Source organism: Triturus cristatus, chromosome 7, assembly GCF_964204655.1.
Source record: "Triturus cristatus chromosome 7, aTriCri1.1, whole genome shotgun sequence".
Taxonomy (NCBI): Eukaryota; Metazoa; Chordata; class Amphibia; order Caudata; family Salamandridae; genus Triturus; species Triturus cristatus.
Genome location: NC_140590.1, coordinates 1,736,446,587 through 1,736,469,422, shown reverse-complemented (window position 1 = coordinate 1,736,469,422; position 22,836 = coordinate 1,736,446,587). Strand labels below are relative to the sequence as shown.

The following is a 22,836-nucleotide window of genomic DNA, read 5'->3' as shown; positions in this document are numbered from 1 at the left end:
GGATAAAACATCTCATTACAGGGGGATCCCCGGTCTGCCCCACGCTATCTCCTGGTCACTAATGCAGACAGGTCCCTTATGTACCTAGGTCTGTTGACTGAAGAGGGATCTGATCGTCGATATGATGCTCCGACATACAAATCAAGACTTTGAGGGCTGCGTATCACTCCTGCTTAACATAATGGGTAATAATGCCCTTTTTTCCAATCGCTTTGCCACCAGTCTTTTTCCAAAATCTGTTGTCCCTGCTGAGACTGTTTCTTTTGGGAGGAGGGGTCTGTCAAGTCTCTTTGGTCAAGTGCATATGCCATTGACCTTTGACAGGGAACTGGGTACTCCTGATAGTCAGGCATCCCGCTGGGCTTCCCGCTTGGTCCCCATAAATGATTGGATCTTTGGGGATAGGGAGACCCAGCATCCCAGATAGAGCTGAAGCTTTTAGAGACACATGGTATGGCCCTTAGAGCCCTGATGAGATCTGCTAGACTCCATTGTGTGTATTCTCAACCTTCCAGACTCTGGCGCATGGAGAAGGCTCCCAACCCTTCATGTTTCAGATTACCCCATCCACATGCAACACTCCTACAGGTTTTATGGGAATGTCGTCTTATTGTGCATTATTGTGGATGGGTTTATGGGATCTTGCGGAGGTGCTGAGCATTACCATCACCCTAGACCCTGTAAAGGCTCTTCTGGGCATCATTGGATGGTATGGGTAAGCCACGGGGAACAGTACATAGTGATGATTGTGTGCGTACCAGGTGACCAAGAGGGATGGCACCCAGAGGGCGAAAAGTAAATACCCAACGCCGATTACGGAGTGGCTAAGGGGCATAAACCACTGCATCATCGTTGAAGAAGCATTGTGAAAAGGGAGAATATGTGCCAGTAAACATATTCGAGCACCCTGGACTCAGTATTGTGAACAATCCGAAAGAACAGAGCCCCATCTTGACTCTCTGGCACTTGTAATGATTAAACAGTGCCCACGTTTAAGCCTACTCTGATCTCTACCATGTTGCTTAGTGGTTCTTGATTCATTTATTGATACAGTGTGATGTCTCTTTTCTCCTGAATTTCTTAGTTTAACTAAAAGCATAAAAAGATTTTTTTCAAAAAAAAGTTAATTTTCAGGAAATTCAATGTAGTCACTATCATTATGGGTCCAATTTACAACCTTTACATTCATAAACTGATGTTTATGGACAAAAATGGCTCCATGTATGCTTGTCAGGTATTCATTGAAAGAGACCTAGCAGAAGTAAATAGTTTTCCTCCTTCTAGAATACTTCACTGCAACTAGATACAATTCAGCAATAATAAACCCAACCACAGGTTGGCGAGTGGGCAGATTAAGCATGGTTTGCCTCAAGAGTTTTTTTGTGGGCACTCACAAACACCTCTCTTGGAATAGTTAGCAATTTACTCCTGAAAAGAGCTCGCCACATTTGTGAAAAACAGAACTTAGAAAATGGGCACCTGCTTGTAGGAATAACTGGAGTGCAGGTTTACCATGTTTTTCTGACTCCGGTCCACTGACTTTTATCAATACCTGCCTGCATCTGTCCCTAACCGGGAAATCTTTTTCCAACTAGTTATGAGGGGACGTGCAAGCCACGCTCCCCAAGTTGAGTCTAGCAAGCATCGGAGCTGCCTCTCTCCCCCCCCAGCACATTGAGACCCTCACGGGTGAGTAGCTGCGCTTTACAAACCCCTGATTGATTAATTGATCCCGTTTCACAGAATTGTGATCATTTGTGCCCTCCACCTCCAATCACAAATGCAGGATTTACAATCACCTCGGTCCCATTGTGAGTGCACTGGAAGCTAAACAGATTTGCTGCACCCCAGTTATCGTTACTGGAGTGCCTGTAAATCCACTGGTGGGGAAAATACAGCCCTATACGAGTTGGACCCAGAGGGTCTACTAGCAAACGAGAAATAATGAAGGGAAATATAATTTCCGTTCCGATTCTCCCAGTAATTCCTCATTTTGGAGCAGACCTTTTCACAACAGAATCTGAGTCTTTTGAGAAGGCGACAACAACCAAACCCAATGACCATCCACTTAGAAGATCAATGGCTTCCCCTCGTCCACCTCCAACAACTGATCAGAAAGCAGAGGATCTTCAATGTGTTATCCGTGGTTTAACCAGAACAAGGACAAAAGTGATTGACGAAAGAACAAAGTGCAGAGTAAGTGAGTCTCAAAGGGCAAACATGTTTTCATCTGCAGCTAGTTTCTTCCAAGATGAAGTTTGAAGCCGAGTAGCTGATCTAAACAGTGAGGTGAATGTATTTGCAGCGAATTTCTATGCCCACCTGAACTGCATGCATGAATGCATTTGAACATATGAATGTACAATGAGCTCTCAGCAGCAACTTAAATGCTAGCCTTCAGTTAACTTTCCACTCTTTGGAAAAGCAAATTAAGGGGCATATTCTCAAGGAGCTATCTCCGAGTTATCAGCACTTTATCGAAGCCAAACTCACGATAAATGTACCGCCCCATTCACAAGCCGGTGCTAACAGCTCATATCACCAGTTTTCCGGTGATAGCATGCCACGGATGACCCCGGCAACTATCGCTAATGAGATGCATAGTAGGCGTTACCGAGCAAAAAGCCGCGACAACACCACTCCACAACATTCTCAACGACCAAACAGATCGGTGATATGATAACAAAACAGGCAATAAGGCGGGAGGGGGGGTTGTGTTGAATTGTGTATCATATTGATCTGCTCACTGAAAGTACAGTACCTGTCACTAGAGGTACTAGTTGATCGTCTTGTTCGCGTATAACCATTGTCAATGTTGGAAATGTTGTAATGCATAGATGGAGAGGCAGATCTTTGTAAAATGGTTACCAGATCTTGGTCTAAATTCCGAAAAATACGCAGATGGCACATGGTTATAGGATGTACATGTATTGTCTTTTGTGTGTTTTTGCTATGTTCAATAAAGATATTTAAAAAAAAAAAAAAAAAGGTGGATTCTCCCCACCTCCTAACAACAAGGCGCGTTAGTAGCAGGAAACTAACACCTGTTCTGACCTGTTGTGAAGTCGGACAACAACCTGCAGCACCCAAGGGAGCACAGCCCATAGCCAAACATGAAGAACAACAGATGCCCCTGAGCAACTGAACATGCAGCCCGAAGCCCCAATAGGGCAAAAACACCCACCGCCACCACCCCCCGGACCTCACCACCCACACCCCCCTCCTTTGGACAAAGATAATGCACATCAACATAACAAAACAATGAACCAAACAAATCCCTTGAAGTCGCACTATCACAACACCTAACATACAGGTGCGGCCAGAAAAATGGAAATCATACATCCAAATCACATAATACAAATAAAAACTTTGTTGTAGAACAAACAAAAAACAACAATCTCGTAGAGGCACAGCGGGTCTTCTCTGGCCATTCTGTAAGTCACAGCCTGCAAGACAGAAAGACAGATAAGAAGGTGTGTCATGCGCCCATCAAAGTACAGAGAGAGCAAAAGAGAGGTAGAGAGAGGGGGAGAGAGAAAGAGAGGTAGAGAGAGGGGGGAGAGAGAAAGAGAGAGAGAGAAAGAGAGGGAGGGAGAGGGGGAAAGAGAGAGAGAGAAAGAGAGGGAGGGAGAGGGGGAAAGAGAGGGAGAGAAAGAGAGGGAGGCTGAGGGGGAGAAAAAAAGAGAGGGAGAGAGGGGGAGAGAGAAAGAGAGCGGGAGAGAAAGAGAGGGAGGCAGAGGGGGGAGAGAAAGAGGTAGAGAGTGGGGAGAGAGGGAGAGAGAAAGAGAGGTAGAGAGAGGGGTGAGAGTGGGAGAGAGAAAGGGAGGTAGAGAGAGGGGGAAGAGAGAGAAAGAGAGAGAGAGAAAGAGAGGGAGGGAGAGGGGGAGAGAGAAAGAGAGGTAGAGAGAGGGGGGAGAGAGAAAGAGAGAGAGAGAAAGAGAGGGAGGGAGAGGGGGAAAGAGAGAGAGAGAAAGAGAGGGAGGGAGAGGGGGAAAGAGAGGGAGAGAAAGAGAGGGAGGCTGAGGGGGAGAAAAAAAGAGTGGGGAGAGAGAAAGAGAGGTAGAGAGAGGGGTGAGAGTGGGAGAGAGAAAGAGAGGTAGAGAGAGGGGGAAGAGAGAGAAAGAGAGAGAGAGAAAGAGAGGGAGGGAGAGGGGGAGAGAGAAAGAGAGGTAGAGAGAGGGGGAAGAGAGAGAAAGAGAGAGAGAGAAAGAGAGGGAGGGAGAGGGGGAGAGAGAAAGAGAGGTAGAGAGAGGGGGGAGAGAGAAAGAGAGAGAGAGAAAGAGAGGGAGGGAGAGAGAGAAAGAGAGCGGGAGAGAAAGAGAGGGAGGCAGAGGGGGGAGAGAAAGAGGTAGAGAGTGGGGAGAGAGGGAGAGAGAAAGAGAGGTAGAGAGAGGGGTGAGAGTGGGAGAGAGAAAGAGAGGTAGAGAGAGGGGGAAGAGAGAGAAAGAGATGGAGAGAAAGAGAGGGAGGAAGAGTTCCAACACTGCGGACCCAGACCTCACTGCTCACCTGCAGCCACCGGTGTGTCTCCAACCACGTGCTGGTACACACTGCAGTCCCCCAGGTCCCTCATCTGAAACAGTTGCCAGAGACATGAATGGCAGAGTCCATAGAAAAGCACACGCCATCTGCGCTTTCCCGCCCATGCACACACAGGCTGCTGCACCCCAGCACCTCCCGCCACCCACCAGTGATTGCCCACCCCTGCGCAACCAGGCCTCCATGCTCACCTTCCACCAAGAGAGGCCACCCCGTGCCGATGGGCGCACCAAGCCCAGTTCCCGCGACCATGGCACCCTCCACATCATGCAGTCCCGCACCACGGCCCACCAGGTCACACACTTGATTCTGGGTCTTGAGTGCACCCGGCCTCATCGCAGGCTGCACACCCGCTCAGCACTAGAGGTGCCCCTACCTTAGTGCACCGAAAGACACCGTCCCGTGGCGGTGTGCCTTTGCCTGCCGCAGTGCATCCGGTGCCACCAAGTCTGTGCACCGCGAGCCATGGACCCTTTATAATTGAGTCCCGTGGTGCGGACGCCATCATGTCACCGCGGCACTGCGTAATATTCTGTGGCAGGGCCCTAGGCCCTCAGGCAGAAACGATACCCACACAAAGAAACCCAGTGTCAGAGTGAAAATGGCATCCAGCACATGCGCCAGGTGATTTTTATTGGTAGGGTCACATGCCCTGTGATGCCGGTGCTGAATGGGTGTGGTGTGAACTAGCTGTGAGGGAGTGTCTGTGGCATGCTGACAACTAGACCTGTGAGCAGCAGATCCCTACAGGGAAGACCTGGTACATGTATCGTTGTTGTCCCTCCCTGTGAGAGACAGCAGAGTGGGCTGGCCTGGCACATGCCAGGCCAGCGTAAGGGTGTGAACAATGACCCTGGGGCTCTGGGCGTGCTTACATTCTGGGCTGGACAGGGAAGTGACTAATGTGTGTGTCTCCGTTCTAGTGTCGGCGCCACCCAGAACACAATCGGCAATGTGTCACCCTGTGACCCAAGTCCCACAACATGAGCAACATGAACGTAAGGGGTAATCATTGACCCTACATTCATCCATACCTCCACACTTGCAAGATCATGGACATGACACATCGGTGTGACAATGAATGTTTAATGCACATTCAATGGAGTGTCATAGCTGGAGCAGTACAGGGCCATGCAAACCCCACGCCACATTGACAGCCCGTGGAGGGCCAGCCAGAGACCTTCAGGGAATGACAAGTACATCAGAAGTGGGGGTGTCCAGTCCGCAGCCTGATAGCTGTGTCATGGATATGGATATGGCAGTCCATGTCGAGGTCCAAGGTGAGTGTCGCTGAGTGCATCGGGGGACAGTGGAAGGTGATGATGCAGAGGGCAGAACCAAGCAGAAACAGGCCATATGGTGGAGATGGATGCTACCGCTTCCTTCTGACCATGAGGGCCGATTCATCCGCATCTTCGTCCTCTGCTGTTCCCGGTGCCTCACATGTGCGTGGTGGTGTTCTGTCTCCATTGCTGTGTGGCACTGACACATCAGGGGCCGGGGATGTGGATGGAGTGGTAGCAGCAGCATGCATCAGCGCCAGGCCTTGTGGTAGCAATGCCATGAGGAGGGTCTTTATGGCATTCTAGGGACCCAGCTACCTCTCGCTCGTGTGCAGCCACAGCAGCCGATCTTTCTACCCGCGTCCGCTCCATGTTCTCCATGAGCCTCCGCATGAGTCTCAACTCCCGGGCAAGCTCGCTGGAGCCACTCTGACTAGACAGTCGTTCTTGTCTCAGAGCCAGGACTCTGGCGATGTTTGCCATGGTTCGTTGGAGGGCATGGAGCGGACTGTCGGTGTCCGTTAGGGACTGTGAGTGGTCCCTGATGGGACTTAGACACCCACCTATGGCATCTAGTTTGTCTGCCATGTGGTCGAACCCCACCTGCACCTGTTCAGCCAGCTTCTCCTGGCACCCCAAAACACAAGGTTGGAAGGCCATGTGTTCCTCGTGGGGGTCCTGGGAGGCAGCCGTGGTGATGGGTGATGCCTGCTGTGTGTTCTGTGCAGGGGGTGGGTTCTCCTCTTAGCAGCAGGGCTGCCCTGCGCCTGGAAGTGGGCTGCGGAGGCTGTCCACGAACTGTGGGAGGGCGTCGGAGTCGAAGGTGTCATGGTCCTCTTTGTCATCAGAGAAGAGAGGTTGGGACTGCTCTGCTGGAGGTGTTGAATTTCCCTCTGCAATGTGAAGGGGAGATGCAGTTTAACATTGTGTTCACATGTATGTTGCCGCTTTTTACATGTTTACATTCAGACTGCATGACAGTGTACATTGTGACTGTTTGCGGGGAGCTGCCTAAATGGTGCGGGACAGTGGCCATTCCGACAACATCACGGATGTGTGTTTGCACTTGTACATTGTCAACTCACATTTCCCTGCTATGCCACATGTGATTGGCCAGTTTCTGCACACAAGCGACACCAGTTGTGTCATCTGTTCTGTGGTGGACGTGTTGCGGATTGTGCCACATGGTTGTAGATGTTGATGTACTCTGCATGTGAAGTGTGTGTGCCGCATTTTGGGGGAGTCGCCCCTGCAGCTCTGATTTGGCTGCCCCTTACATGCGGTGTGCCTCTGACTTCTGTGCTTATACAGTGCTGAGATGTTGCATATTTGGGTGCATTGTTCTCTTGGTGGCAGTTGGGGGTCTGGGGCATGGTTTGTCCGCAGATGTGCTATTCTTACTTGTGCAGGTATGCCATTCTGCCAATCTCCCCCGTCTCCCCTGTCCCTGGTCGTTACTCACCCTGTTGCTGTTGTGTCTTATCATGTTGAGCACTGTCAGGGCCCCCAACTCCTGCCACCGTCTCCCCACTCATGACTGTGAACACCATTTCCTCCATTTCGTTCAGCTCCTCCTGTGGCGCTGGGCTCCCATTGCTGCATTGCTGCCTTCAGGTTGTTTGCGAGTTTCTGCTGGGTTTTGCGCTTGATATCATTCCAGTGCCTCTTGACCTCTTCCATTGTCCTCTTCAGCACTATGACTGCATTCACCTTGTCCACGATGGTCTGCCATATTCCATTTTTGGTTCCCAGTGACACAGTGGAGGTGACGAACAGTAGTTGATGGTGTTCTATCACCTCCGTTATCACGATTCTGTTTTCCTGCGGACTGAACCTTTTCTTCCTACTCTTCTTGCCCTTCCCTGACCGTGAGGTCCCAGGCTGGTCCTCCGGGGGGCTTGTGGGGTTCTGGTTGTCCTCTGCACTTGCTCCGGCTGCCTCCATTGTGCTTCGCTGTTGTTTGGCTTTTTTTATGTGTTTTTTTCCCCAACTTTTGTAGTGCATTTTCCCGCATGTGGCGTGGGGATTGCAGGCCTGTGGCTGATTTTTGCTGATTTCTGTATCCCGATTTGCACCATCGCCGCTTTTTTGCATTGGTGTTTTTCATTTTTGCGGCATCGCGTTGATTTTAACGTGTTCATTTGTCACTTTGTGATGGGTCTATTGCATGGTACTGCTGTGTTGGGAGTACCACGTTAACCAGGTGTTATTTTCCCGTGATAGACCGTGATGTGGAAGAGTTGCGTTAAGGTACTTTAGTGGTAGTTTTCACGCGTTCGTGAGAATATCCCCCTAGGTTTTAAAGCCCCTCTTGAGTGCTGGCGACGGGTTTACCCTCAGTGAGATCAGAGAAATAATGGTCAACATTGATGAAACTGTATTGATCCATAATAAGGAAATTAAGATTTTTCTGGTGAGAATGTACAATGACAAAATGAGTTTTTGTCAGTCTAACAAAAAGAATGAGCCACTTATGGTGTTCTCAGCTGATATGACTGCTGAAGTTCATGATGCTAAAATGGGATCACAAGATGCAGTAATATCAGCAGGAACCATGTTAAGAAACGTCCTGAAAGATTTAGATTTTGGACTTAATGACAAATTTTGTGATGCCCCAGAACTCCGCAAATCATGGTAGTCAACAAGAATGCCTGATGTTGTCTTAACATTTTTTACATCATTGTTTAATATCAGCAAAACAAAACTGTTACAAGTTAAAGTTCTTGATTTTGGAACAGAAGCCGAGAACATTGATGATGGCTTTGAAGATATAAGCGAAGAAGTGGAAGACAATCCCATGAACCGACAGGCTTATGCTATTCAAATGTACTATATTTTCCAAATCATGTTTTATGAATTACATCATGGTAAAAAGAAAACTTCGCTACACATGATGTCTGTCCACGTAATCTATGACAAAGGCAAAAGTAGAGAGCTAATCACTTTAATGAATAAGATTGGTGTATCAAAAAGTTACACATATTTACATGTAGTACAGGGCAAGATCGTGTTAGCAGCTCATGCTGTAAAATCTCGTGAATCCTACAGCACACCAATTCAAAGTCACTTTGCCAGGCAATGATTTACAATTGCTGCTCTTGAAAATTTTGATTTTAAAGACAGCTCTGATTTGTCTGGAACATTCAGCACACATTTTACTGCCATGGTGCTTTTTCAAGACTGTACCAATGAAGCAGCAGCTGGAAAACGAGCTGTCAACTGCAGGCATAAACAAACAAAGCTGCAAATTTATAATCCAACTGCCTAGCCAACGTGTGCAAAAACACTATAAGCCATCAACATGGCCCAGTCTACCGGAAAGTTTCAAAGTGTCTGAGGACATGGATCTTCTACCTGATGATGTGGCTTCCAAAGCTGATTTAACTGAATTTATCATATCGCATATTTGGTGCGAACTGAAGGATGAAGAAAAGCCAGTACTTCAGTGGGCTGGAATTCATGCTCTGATCTCCCAAAATACAGTCTAACTGAAGGTTGGGTTTTTACCAGTAATATCATCTCCAGTCACAAACTACGCAACAGTATACACAGCTCTGAAAGATTTCCAAAATATGCATGCTCAGCTTGGAGACCAGCCTTTCCTGCCGTGATGAAGGAGTTTTCTGTATTGTAGCAGACATTTTCATGAGGAATCCTGTGGAATTTGATGACCTTTATCCAATGATGGGCATTTTCCACATGACCAAAGTTGTGTTGCAGTGTGCAGGACGTTATCTCTGTGGATGTGGCATAGATGACGCACTTATTGAGGCTGAAATCTTTGAAAGCAAAACTGTCCAGTCAGTACTGTACGAAAACCATTATGTTTGTTCGTTAGGTATGCTCATCATATCAAAGGCTATAGAAACGTTGTGTTGGAATGATTTCTGGAACAAAAATGACAACTAAGGTTTTGCATCTCTGGATTGAACAAGGAACAGGGCGCACTTCATTCAACAGACATAATGCAAATCCAAGCAACGTTCAGTACACAGAGTTCAAAATCAGAAAACCTGAAAACCAAGGGGTATATTCACAAGGAATCTGTGCAGCGCAGCACTGCGGCAAATTTTGCAGTGCAGCGATGCTGCATTTGAAAAAAAACACAGGGATGCACTGCATTCACAAAAATATGGTGCACCCCTGTGTTTTCCCTTGCACTGGCGCTACAAATAGCTGCCTAGCACAAACACAGACACCCTTGCGCCATAGTGTAAGGGTGCCTGCTTTGCACGGGATGCTTCTGTGCAGGATGGGACACCTCCCTGCACATAAACCATTGTTAAAGGTGATTTGATCATTCGACGTGGACTTCAGAATGCGGCACACATAGAAAGAGCAAAAACAATGAGAAATAAAATTCCTTCCTCCGTTGTGCCAATTTAACGACTGCTTTTGCATAGTATTAGTTTATGGCGCTGCCTCAGATTTATAGATCCTTCTACATCTGGGGCAGCGCCAAAAAGCAATGGGTGTTGCGGTGGAACACCCACAGCAACATCGATTGCAAACCCCTTTCACGCAGAAAACTGCATTGAAAGGGTATCATATTTACAATGCAGCATTAACACCACTTTGTAAATATGGTGCATGGCATTGAGCCATCAGAACACTGAAAAAAATGACGTTCTGGTGGCGCAATCCCCTTGTAAAGATGCCCCCAAGTTTGTAGAGCTTGTCAAAGAATGTGAAGAAAAATCTGAACTTTGCAAGTTTTGAGATAATGTTTTACACATGAGAGCTCTAGTGAAAAACTTGGTATTGCTGATTGGGAGCTGCACATGAAGACTGTGGAATTATTGATTACTGTGTTTTGCAAATTCAAATGCATAAACTACATGAGATATGGGTCCTGGTATTTGGAAAGATTGAAGAAGCTAGAGGTGGAAAAACTATACTTCTAAAGAAAATTCATCCAAAGACATTTTTGGGTGAAAGACAAAGAGGGACGTTAAAATGCTGTGGCTCCAGGTATGAAACTGGAACAATCGATCCAGACCATGGTGAAACTGTTGTGGGAAAGAGAGGTTTTAATAAACATGTTGACAACCTTCTGTATTTCATGCACCCTTTGAAATGACCGAGCCTGTGCAACTACACAACTTTGTGACCAAACAATATGTGGATAGCAATATAAAGACGCCTCTACTAGTTGTCCTGGAACATGGATCAAAAGTTTGCGCAGATCTGAAGCAGGAAATATTTTTTGTATTGATATAAAAAAAGCAGCTTGACATAATCACTAAAGCTAACATCCAACCAGCCACTACAAAACAGGATACAAAAAAAAAACAATTTCCACAAGCACATAGAGAGATGGATGTAGAAAAAGAAAGGACATTCTGTTGCATGATCTTCTTCCAACAAACACATTGTTTGATGCAGATGCTGCAACCAAACCAGTGAAGCACAAACTCATACAAGAGCTCGAAAATACTTTCATCTGAAGAATTTCAATTAGAAAAGATGTTGTGGACTATATGTCAGAATTGCGAATGGCCAAGATTTCATCCATGCATAACTTCAGACAGGTCGTTCAGACTATTTTACAGATATCAAATTCAGTGTGCACCTTGCAAGAACTGCACATTGTCTTTGACAGTTATCTTGAACTATCTGTCAAACAATGTCATAGAATCTGACAAATATCTACAAGTGGAACAATTGACCTTGCCTGCATCATAAATTCAAAACCTATACCTGTGCAACTTGATAAATTCTGGGCATCAACATCAAACAAGATGAACTTGGATATGTTAACTCGCCAAAACATTGCTGCTGCTTCAGAGAACACGGAATTTCCAATTATTACAAGTGCAATGATTGTCAATGAGAAGTTGGTATATGCAGAGATATACTCAAAGGGTACGGACCACATTGTTCAAGAACTTAAGAGCAAATTGGAGGAAGCTGACCTTCGTGTTGTGCCACTTGTTTAGTGGGCTGCTTGAAATGGTTCCAATCGACTCATTGTACTGTCAAATGACGCAGATATTATTGTGCTACTTAGATTTGTTGCAATGTTCATAAGTCAAGGATTGTCAGAGTTATGGATACGTTATGGAACAAGTGAGAAAACACACTTAATCCCGCTTCATATTCTGCACAAGAAACGTGACCCAGAGATGCCCAGTTTTCTTATCATAGCGGTACAAAAGGGGGTGGTGATGGACGGAGCATCAGAACCAATCAAACACTCACACCCAGTCAACAGAACTGGGTTTGATCCATCACCGTTCTTTAGCCCACTCTGCCACCCCAGTTCAGACATGGCCATATGCAAATTAGTCTGACCCTGTGCCTCATGGGAACAGTCCAGCCCGAACTGCCAAGCCATGCCTTCCCTGGACCGGAAACAAGCTTCCTAGGACCGGTATCTGGCATTTCAGCCGTCTTCAGCAAGGCTTGCTTGAATCCAGTGGCAAAGTGAGCAAGGGACTCACGTCTGAGCATACCCCGCCAACTTATGGCGAACAAAGCGGTACAAAAGGGGGTGGTGATGGACGGAGCATCAGAACCAATCAAACACTCACACCCAGTCAACAGATCTGGGTTTGATCCATCACCGTTGGCAGTTCGGGCTGGACTGTTCCCATGAGGCACAGGGTCAGGCTGATTTGCATATGGCCATGTCTGAACTGGGGTGGCAGAGTGGGCTAAAGAACGGTGATGGATCAAACCCAGATCTGTTGACTGGGTGTGAGTGTTTGATTGGTTCTGATGCTCCGTCCATCACCACCCCCTTTTGTACCAGTTTTCTTATCATGGCACATATTCTTATGAGTGATGACACTATGGGCAAAACTGGAACAAAGCTTGGAGCTTTATCTGCTGAATCTGTGAAGTTTCTAAAAGGATTTGCTGAAACAGAAGAAGAGTGTGACTTTAAAGATGTAAAATAATACCTTATACATGTGTGGAAAACGAGTTCTGACAATCACACATTTGACGATCTTCGGTACAGTGATTTCAACAGTCCCACTAAGTGACCTTCAACTGAAGTCATATTCTGTGCATGGACCCATTAAAAGAGCATTCTACTTGATCAGATGTGTCAATTTTTGGATCATGCATATGTAGAGAAAGATATGAATTTGGGTGGGAAGATATAGATGGGGTGCTAAAACCTACGAAATTTCTAAATCCTCTGCCCACAGAACTTATACGTACATGTACTTGCAAAACCTGTGCTACAAAAAGATGTGCCTGTCAATATGCTTTTCTCAAATGTTCAACATTCTGCAAATGTACCCTGAGCGATCGCCAAAACAAATAAATAAAGTGAACTATAAATATCTGTCTAAAACAGGAGTGATAAACATTATTTTTTTTATATTCAGATCATAAGCATTGTTTGATGTATACATAAAAGGATTAAAAACCATTATTATTTGTTTCATTTCTATATATGTCTCCTCTTCCTCTAGTATAGCTGCCATTTTGGGAAATGGCAGAAGGGTTGCTCTGAGGAGTTATTTTTTGTCTCTACAAGACTAATTGACCTCCAAAACCTACGTTTTCACACCAAAATGTACTATATAGGCCTCATGGTTCCTGAAATATTACATCATCACTGCAACACATCCACCATTTTTAAAAAGGTCATTCAGAAAAATTCAGCCTGGATCAGCAATGTCTACCCAAGCTAAATTACTTCTTTAATGATCTAAATACACAAATCTAAAATAAAAATCTCTGGACAACACTTTTTTTTACCGTGGTACATCAGGGGGCCAGGATTATAAGATGTGTAAAAAGAAACATGGTACCATAAGTACCTCTTATCATAGTTCATATGGAAAAACAGAGCAGAAGACGGAAAATCCACAATTCATTTTCCTGTCCTTTGAAGGTGCAGCTTTAATTAAGCTCTGTAAATTGCCTTTCACCTTGGCTATTGGCTCTGACAGCAGGCATTGTATTCAGAACTTACCTGTAAAAAGTTATTACAGTTTAAGGGCAGCACAATTTCTTTAATACAGGTGATTAGGTGTGTCACAAATCGCCTTGTGCAGGGATCGCCCTTCCAATATCTTATTTTAATTTGTTCGTAGTCTATCTGTAGAAACATTTACATTAAATCCTCAACAAATGGTAACTCAAGTGCAGGGCTTAGCTTCAGCCATGTCCTTTGATAAAGCAAGGTGGATTATCTCTTTTTATCATGTATTTCTTGCTGTAGATTATTTTCTTTTTATTTCTAGTCAGGTTTTATTGTTTTAGTGCTACACGTCACGATTCAAAGCATTATAAGAAAAGGTGGTACCACTGACTCTACAGGAGTGAAAACTGTCCTGGAGAATTGGTGCAGTTATCTAGGACTTTGTTGAGCTGAGGGAAGAGCAGTTCTGTGCATCGGTACTGTCCCCATGACAGAATAAGAATAAGGAAGATGCTGAATCCTGGGCAGTGGAAGACCAGATGTGTCTCAAGAAGCAGAAGGAATCTGATAGAAAACCCACTATAGACATCTGGCCATCAGATGTAGTATTAATAGCACCTTTTATATAGTGCCCAAACTATCACAGTTCTACCATTTTAAGGCCCTGTAGTTAACAGGTATTTCATGCTGATAGGGCTGAGGTCAGATCCCCAAGCACAATGCCACCTAAGCTGCAGAGAACAGAAGATACTTAAAACTTCCAGCAGAATCTCACACTGTCTTCTCCCAGGCTGAGGTTAGGGACAGAATTCCACAGACTTTATTGAAATGTTCATTCATTCGAATTTGAACATCCATCTGGTTGGGTGTAGCTGTCACTGTTTACAAATAGATATATGTATAAGTAGAATATGTTATAGTCTATTAATATTTCTATTTATAGCTGTTGTCGTATACATACATATGGTGGACCTCATGCCTAGTGGCATATTGTGGTGTACTCTGAATAAGGGCACAGGTCCTTAAAGCGCTTTGGCAAAGGCCATAGGTGTGGTTTTGCAAAAATATACTGTTTACATTACAAAGCTGTTATTTATTTATTCATTTATTTAATTTGGAATCATGTGCAACATTTATATAAAAAATAAAGGGAAAAAATACCACCACCTAAATGTGGCAGGCATGGCCTTGCAATAAAACAAATTACTTTAAAAAAAAACACTGCAGGAGGGGAGCATCATTTAAATGTATTACTCAGTGTTTATCATTGTTTTCTATGTGCTCTCTTCTTCTTCACAAGTATCTCTGAAACAGGACGCAATAGCTGCCAAACCAGACTCACCACATTCTCTAAAAATTCATTATATCCGGGCTGTGTAAAATTTTAGTTTGTGAAATTCAATGAAAATTAGGCAATATTTTGAGAAATTTGCCTTGTAGTCTATTTCAATAGAAAAATCATTATAAATCCACACAAGGAGACTGGTTTGAGGAGAAAGTGTTGTTCTCATTATTTTCTTGAACCTTTTGAAAAATGGGATCGAATTTAAAATTCAGGCTGAGTACATTCCAGAGTCCAGGTCCTGGTTCTCCCAGTGATCTTTCCCTTTGCTTCATCCTCCTTAATGATTATTGGGTTATCCGAAGGGCTTTTTATGTAATTTGGGCCCTTTCTCTTTCTCTAAGTACAAAACGTTAACAATTGCACGTTTCTGATGTGCAATTAAATATAAATTAAGGATGCATTTCTATAATAAGTTACTTACTCTTATCCTATTTTTCCATACCAATACATTAATGTGATATAGGACTTATTTTACCCCACCAAAAAATGTCTTTTACTAGAAATGGCATTTTAACCATATACCCATCATCAATACGCTAGCCTGTGCTCCTGTTGACAATCATCTGCTGCCGTACATAACATTACAATGGTTTACAATGTGCCATCTTGGAGTCAGGCAGCGGCTCCAGCAGATCCTTTCACCAAAAGACCAAGAACTGCTTTAACAGGTTTTGTCTTCTCGAAGCAGAACCTGAAAGTACCAATATTCCCCTCCACGTGAAGATACGCAATGTTAAAATGCTTTACAGTGTACCAAACACACCAGAAGGGGTATTCTTTAGCACTTGAGCTTAGCTAGAGTAATCACAGAAGTAGTACAAATTGGGAAACCTGAAAGGAACAGGAAATTAGGACATCTACGTCTTTACGAGCTTCTTAAACACAGGACGGCGCAATGTTAACCAGAGATGCCGCGGAAGAGAATTCCTTTGGTAGGCCGCCAAGTTAAAAAAAGCAATGACCTCCCATTCTGGCAAGGCGAATGCACATAGTTTCCAGCTGGGCTTGAATAGCAGATCTTAAGGTACTAATTGTTCCATGAAATTGATTTTACTCTGGAGGTAGTAGGGAACAGAAGAGTAAATGGCCTTACGCACATGAAAGAGAAGCTTGAAGGCGACACATTTTCGCACTGCCAATCAATGGATCATATGGGACAAAACGGAGTTCTCAGGTGAAGGTTGCAAATCATGTTGACAGCAGTGTTCTGGATGGTCTGCAGGTGAGTGAACAGCTAGTCAGCCATTTCCATGTCAAGGGCATTACCATTATCAAGACGACTTGTGACCTGGGACTGGATAATGATTTTCCACCAAGATACTAAGAGCCATTGGAAGATTTTTCACAATAAGTTCACAATCCAATAACATGTCCCACATACAGCTGTAATTTAGTCTTTCATAGAAAGAGTATTATCAGAGATGATGCCCAAATTCTTAGATGTTCCTTCAGACAGGGGGCATGGCCAAGATTGCTGGGCCACAACGCTGAAGAGGATAATCTCAGTCTTCACCCTGTCTAACTTGAGGCGGTGGTTCCTAAATCAAGTGTCCACGTTGGTCACACTGTCAAAGAACTAACATCTGGTTGATTTGGCATTGTCAGCAACATAAATTATCAACTGTATGTCTTCAGTAAAGGAGATGATGTCGAAGCCACTAGCTCTGACAATTTCTGTAAGATAAGCTATATAGATATTAAATGTTGCATTATGTTAGAAGTTTATAGAGCATCTGGTTACTCCATTTGGAGTGTCCCTACGCTGGATTCCAACTTAGAGTTTTGCAGAGTCTGCACCGTGTTAACTAGCAGCCAGAAGATTGTCTGAAGCACCAAGTCTTCAGCTTTTTCTGGAAAAGAAATTCAGAAGGTTCCATTGTTAGGTCTAAAGGGAGTGGATTCCATAGCCTGGCAAACATAAAGCTAAAAGAGCCACCCCCCCGACGTTGTGTTTTTTTTATGGGATTACTAACCGAGCAGTCCCTAAAGATCTAAGGCGTCTGTTTGGAAGATAAGGCTTGATAGCTTTGGACTGAGAAAAAAGTCAGATGAACCCAACAGGGAACAAACACATAGTTTGAATTCACTGGGGAAGACAGTCTGAATTCTATCAGTGAGAAAGGATTGGAGCCTTCTTAGGCCTATCTCATACTATCTGCTGATCAAAATGGCATGAGAAACTGTATCAGAAGGTGATGATGGGTGAAGGAGAAGGAGGACAACAGGTCTGCCCTCATCCAATGTCAGCCTGATGGTGCCTGGGGGCACGTAGGATGGTTTCAGTGCAGTGGGACCCCATGAATCCATACTGAGAAGGAGACAGTAGCTTATATTCCTCCAGAAAAGAAGATGACTAAGTCTTCTGAGGATTGTTGCGGATAGCAAAGCATTGAAATTGGATGAAAGTAAAGAGGCTGTCATGTTGCTTCAAAGTCCTCAGGAAAAGAAAAGGCTGTGACTGGCCCCAGCTGGCCATCTGATCATTGTTCTTCTAGCAAAAATAATCACTTGTCCATAACAATAACAACAGAGGAAATTACTGTGAAAGTAAGCAAAAAGGACCCTTTTTCCGGGCTGCACAAGAAACATTTTGTTGAGCAAAACTTTGCACAGACATATTTGTCTGAAGTATTTTATTTACATTTGTATAAAGTACATCATCACTAAAAAACAAGTCAGTGCGATCCGGCTTACCCTTATTAAGGACTAAGAGAAGTAAAGGGTAATGAGGAGGGTTTCTCGTCATATAAACATTATTAGACAAGAATATCTCTACAGAGACCCATGTGTCCATCCCTCCTGGAAGTTTTTCATCATATATAAACCTTGCTCTGATAATATCTGTCCTGAACTCCAGTCGGGTCCTTCCTTTTGCAAAGAATTTCTATTACAATAATAATCAGTCATACTCATCCTCAAACTCTTACACAGAACTCAAATCACACCACACCTAAGGGACTTACTCTGGCTCCTGATACACAAACAAGCTCAGTCCAAAGAACTCACATTCAAGACACTGCATCACACAGAGTCCACCTACCCGAACAGTTCCATATCCTTCCACCAACCACCCAGACGCCTCCACTATGCAGGACTCTTACTCAGACACATCCCACTCATCAGTGGCGGCTGGTGACATTTGAAAGTGGTGAGGCATTAAATTATGACAGTTCTGCACTGAGGCGAGCGAGCCTAGCGAGCAAGCCTAAACAACCTTCGGGGGGATCGGGGGTTCTCCCCCGAGAAAATTTTGAAAAAATAGAGGATAAATGGAGCATTTTCAAGCAAATATGAGGAAGCAGGAAGGTTATTAATGCAATACACCCAGCAATGCCCCAGCCTCCTCCTTATGACCCCTAATACCCTCCCATCTCTCTCCTTTGCTTCTCTCCACCTCTCTCAAGGACCGGAAGAGCAGCAGCACTTTAATCAGGTCCTCTGGAATTATGCAACAGGAAGTACCAAATAATGCAGCAGGGTTGACTACATTTTACAGTGTAATGCAGGGTAGTCTTTCATTATTATGTCACTTTCTGCACATGTTAACACTATGTAAGTAAGAAATGTGCCATATACATTGGCATCAAACTACGCACTTTCCCTGCTAACCGGAACGGTAAAAGGAATGAAAAAGATGCCGCGACACGCAAGTTTGACATATATCATCACATTGGTGACAAACTCACAAAGCACTTTTTTTTTTCGAGGGCACATAGTTATGAAATGCCAGAGCGGCCACTTTCACAGTGTGACCTGAAAATTACCACCAATCAGGTCAAGCTGTGCAATAAACCAGGACAGACGCAAATCGAATTACATGCTATACCATAGAGTTTCAGATCGAGGTTCATCATTCAAAATGCAAAATTCTTCTTAGTACTCAGCAACCTCAGAAAAAAGCAACACACATGAACCCTTCTTGCTTCCAGATATCAACCTTGTGGAGGATCAATGTGCTGGTTCACACAATCAAGGCAAACAAAAACACATTCAATAGCAGAAAACAGTTTTCCAGGAAAAGACACAGAGTCATTGTTCCAATATGGGTCACCTCTTTCTGTCAATTCTTGCTGTATTTCCAACATTCATATAACGTTTAAGTGGAGCGAGCAGTTACTTATTTATCCGGCCTCACACTATTTGAAAGCGGCAGTGCTAAAGGAAATCAGACGTTGGTATAGAAAAGTAACTTTTCTCCTGGAGTCTACGTCATTACTAAGAAAATGTAATGCAAAGTTTCCTAATACTCTTATTTACAGAGGGACACAGTTGTGTGAAACAAAAGATTACATGGAACCAGTAGGCTATTTTACCCTGTGTCAAAACAACTAAAACGTGGGGAAAGGACAAAGTGAAAAACTGAAAATACAGAGATGTTTGCTTTTACACCAGCAGCACTGAGAGTAGGGAAACATCCTTGATCTTTGTAGATACAAAGGGGACCAATACCAATTGTGTCAAATTTTAAACTATCAACATTTCAGCATCGCGTCTCTGAGGAATCTCTATATCGTGGCTGGTGTAATGTAGTCCAGTGCCAGATTGGGTCGCCAGTGAGTAAATGCAGATTGACCCCTAAGCATTTTTCTTTAGCTGTTCTTCAGTTTGTGAACTCCTTTCAATCCCTGAAACTTTGGAGAAGTACATCGTCTGCCTTTAATTTCATGTGATTAAACATAAAATGAAATTGCAAAGTTTGCACCGAGAGTAGCAAATCTTTTTCAGAATTCCAATGGACAAATATTGCTTTAGATACTTCATCAGTGGACGTCTTCATTAACCCTTTGTGTGCATATCGCACTGCCCAATAACCTGGAGCGCTCATGTGCTTCGTTTTACAGAGATACCCACAGCGGAGATAGACCAGGTCGTGCTAGGAGGTACACTAATTGTGAAAGATGAAGGGCCAGGTCGAAATTACACATAGAAGGAAGTTGAAAGCCCCCCAGATGTAGAGTGGGCATGTAGCGTGAAAGGTTTTAATCTTGCCCCCTCCGAATAAATAATTGAATGTCATCATCTATTTGCAAATAAGAACTTTGGGACTAAGAACTTGTGCTGTACTACGAAATAACCTGCTAAATAGATTATGACCTTAAGAAATACTATAACAAAAACGAGAACTATTCAATTCCTTTGCAGCCGCGCCTCGTGTCGTGTGGGGGGGGGGGGGACGTTTTTTTTAATTAAATCCTACCTGTCCTGAGCAGGTCCGCGTCCACCGTCCGCGCCGCCTCTGGTCCGTTTCCGTTACTTCTGGCGCCTACTCACTGGAACAGCCCATCAGTGCTGGCATGCATTGCAAGCCCCCTCTCAGCCAATCCTGGTGCTGGAGCAGCACCAGGATTGGCTTAGAGCAGGCTTACGCTCCGCCCGCCTACCCATTGGAGACCGAGGTTTGAGCCCTTGGCTCAACCCTCGCTCTCCTAATGGGCATGCGCCAGCCTTTGTAAACACGAGTGCGCATGACTGGGCACGGTGCAAAAATCGCCCTCCGTCCCCACTCATGCGCACTTGTGTGCTGCTGGCTGCCTGTCAGTCAACATGACGCCAGACCGCCCACCCTTTCAGACTCTGAAGGGGGTGGGCGGTCCAACGTCATTCTGACTGACAGTTCTCCCTCCCTCAGCGTCTCTGAACGTAAGTAAACTGAGAGTTTACTTAAATTCAGAGACGCGGCAGACGCCGAGGTCGAAGCTGCGGGCACGGGGAGCGGGCGGGGGGCAACGCCCCAAGGCCCCCAATGGACGGACCGCCACTGCCACTCATACAAAGAACCATATTTCTGTGATTGAAAGTTCTAGAATTTGCAGGGAGCCACAAACCTCCACCCACCCAGCATTTCCTGAAGTCTCCCGATAAACAGGATACCTCAGTTGTGCGGGTAGGCCTAGTGCCCACGACAGGAAACGGCCTAAAGCATACTGTGGAGACTTAAAATTTATCGAATACAAAAAGACCTTGTTTTGCGAGGAAGTCACCTGGGTTTTTGATCCTGGGCTCGGCGGACATCTAGGGAAAACCACCAATCCCAGACATTTCTGAAAACTAGACACCTGAGGGAGTCTAGGGAGATGTGACTTGTGTGGATCCCCCAAGGTTTTCACACCCCTACGTATAAAAAACAGCATAATCCCTGGTGCCTAGTAGGTTCCCTGCCCCCCTTGAGGGGGGGGGGCAGATCGGGGCTATTGCCCTGATATGCCTCCGGGGGGGCAGAAAGACTGTGGCAATTCTTTTGGGGGAGGGGCATTGGCATGCTGATTCTGGGCAGCCCCCACCACTACGTATAAAAAAAATAATCCCCAATGCTATTGACCCCATCTGCCTTTGGGGGGCAGAAAGACTGACTTTTTTGGGGGGGTGGGCGCATTGGCATGCCGATTCAGGGCAGCCCCCGCCCTTGAACTTTGAAAAAACATAGTCACTGGTGCCTAGTGGGCTTTCTTCGCACCTTGCGAAGGCAGATAAGGGGTTATTTCCCCCATCTGCCTCACGGGGGCAGAAAGACTGTGGCAATTTTGTTCGGGGGTGGGGCATTGGCAGGCCCATTCTGGCCAGCCCTCACGCCTACATATTAAAAAAATAATCCCTGTACCTAATGGTGTTTCTGCCCCCTTGTGTGGCTGATCAGGTGCTATGGACCCCATCTGCTTTCCTGGGGGGGGGGGGGGCGGGAGGGTGGCAGAGACACTATCGCATTTTTGAGGGGGACATTGGCAGGCCAATTCTGGGCAGCCCCTAGGTATATATATAAAAAAAAAATCCCTGGTGCCTAGTGGGCTTTCGGCAGATATGGGGCTATAGAAACACTGTGGCATTTTTTCGGAGGGTGGGGGCATTGGCATGCCCATTAAAAGCAGCCCCAAACGCTGCATGGTGCATGGGTGCCTGCGTTGCAGGGATGACTGTTTTTGTGTAGGAAGGGACACCTTTCTGCACAAAAACAATACTGCGAGGCATGTTCCTCTTTCTGTGTGTGCTGCAGAATGCACCACACACAGAAAGAGCAAGAAACGCAGGAAAATAAATGTATTTCTCCTGGTTGCGCCACTTGAACACCTCCCCTGTGGAAGTGTAGGAATCTGATGCTTTCCAGAGTTTGAAAAAAGACGCTCCGGTGGCACAGGGGCCTTGAAAATATGCCCCTTAGTTTGTAGTCTATTGACATACACAGATCTTTCCTCTCCCTCCGAGAACGCCCCTCCACATTTTATGAGGATACATTGTCCTCTCTAACCCAGAGGAAGATCCCGCCCACTCAATCCATGATTTGCATCTCTGAAGAAACATCCTGCACATGTCAGGCCCTGGAAAGCTCCTTGAACCGACATTGGACAGTCACCGGCAGAGGCAGAAAGGTACATTTAGCATCTGAAGAATAAAGGTGAGACAACAACAAGATCTTCTAGCACTGAGCACTTCTTTACCTCCATCCCTTGGCCGCCTCCTCTCTTTGAAGTGCAGGCACGTGTACCCCTCCTCATCCTCCATGCTTGAATCTGACAGAGTTTGATGAAGGTCTGAGAGTAAATGGCTGCTGGGATCAGATCAACTATTTGAATGTTATTTGTGCAGGAAAGAGGAAACCACAGGTCTGGTGGTGGATGTGTCCACCCCCTTCAGCCCTCTACCGTGTGGTGTCACGGGGTGGGGGGGAGCATTAATAGCACCCCTACACACTCAGGAAGTGCAGCATGACAGCCCCCTGCTGCTCCAATCATCACTTGTGTGTGGGGGAGGTTTTCTGCCCAAGAACATTTGTGAAACTGGAGCCAGAAGTGATT

At 45.3% G+C, this 22,836-nt stretch overlaps 1 protein-coding gene across 1 annotated transcript in view; it reads right to left on the bottom strand.

Moving 5' to 3' along the window:
- Nucleotides 1-22,599, bottom strand: part of LOC146812943 (killer cell lectin-like receptor subfamily B member 1B allele C) — a 99,805-nt gene extending 77,206 nt beyond the window's left edge. The window contains exon 1 of the mRNA XM_085619984.1: nucleotides 22,480-22,599. Coding sequence (XP_085476110.1) covers nucleotides 22,480-22,543 — 64 coding nt within the window. The 5' untranslated portion in view covers nucleotides 22,544-22,599. The remainder of the gene's footprint in view (nucleotides 1-22,479) is intronic.
- Between the last annotated feature and the right edge of the window lie 237 nt (nucleotides 22,600-22,836).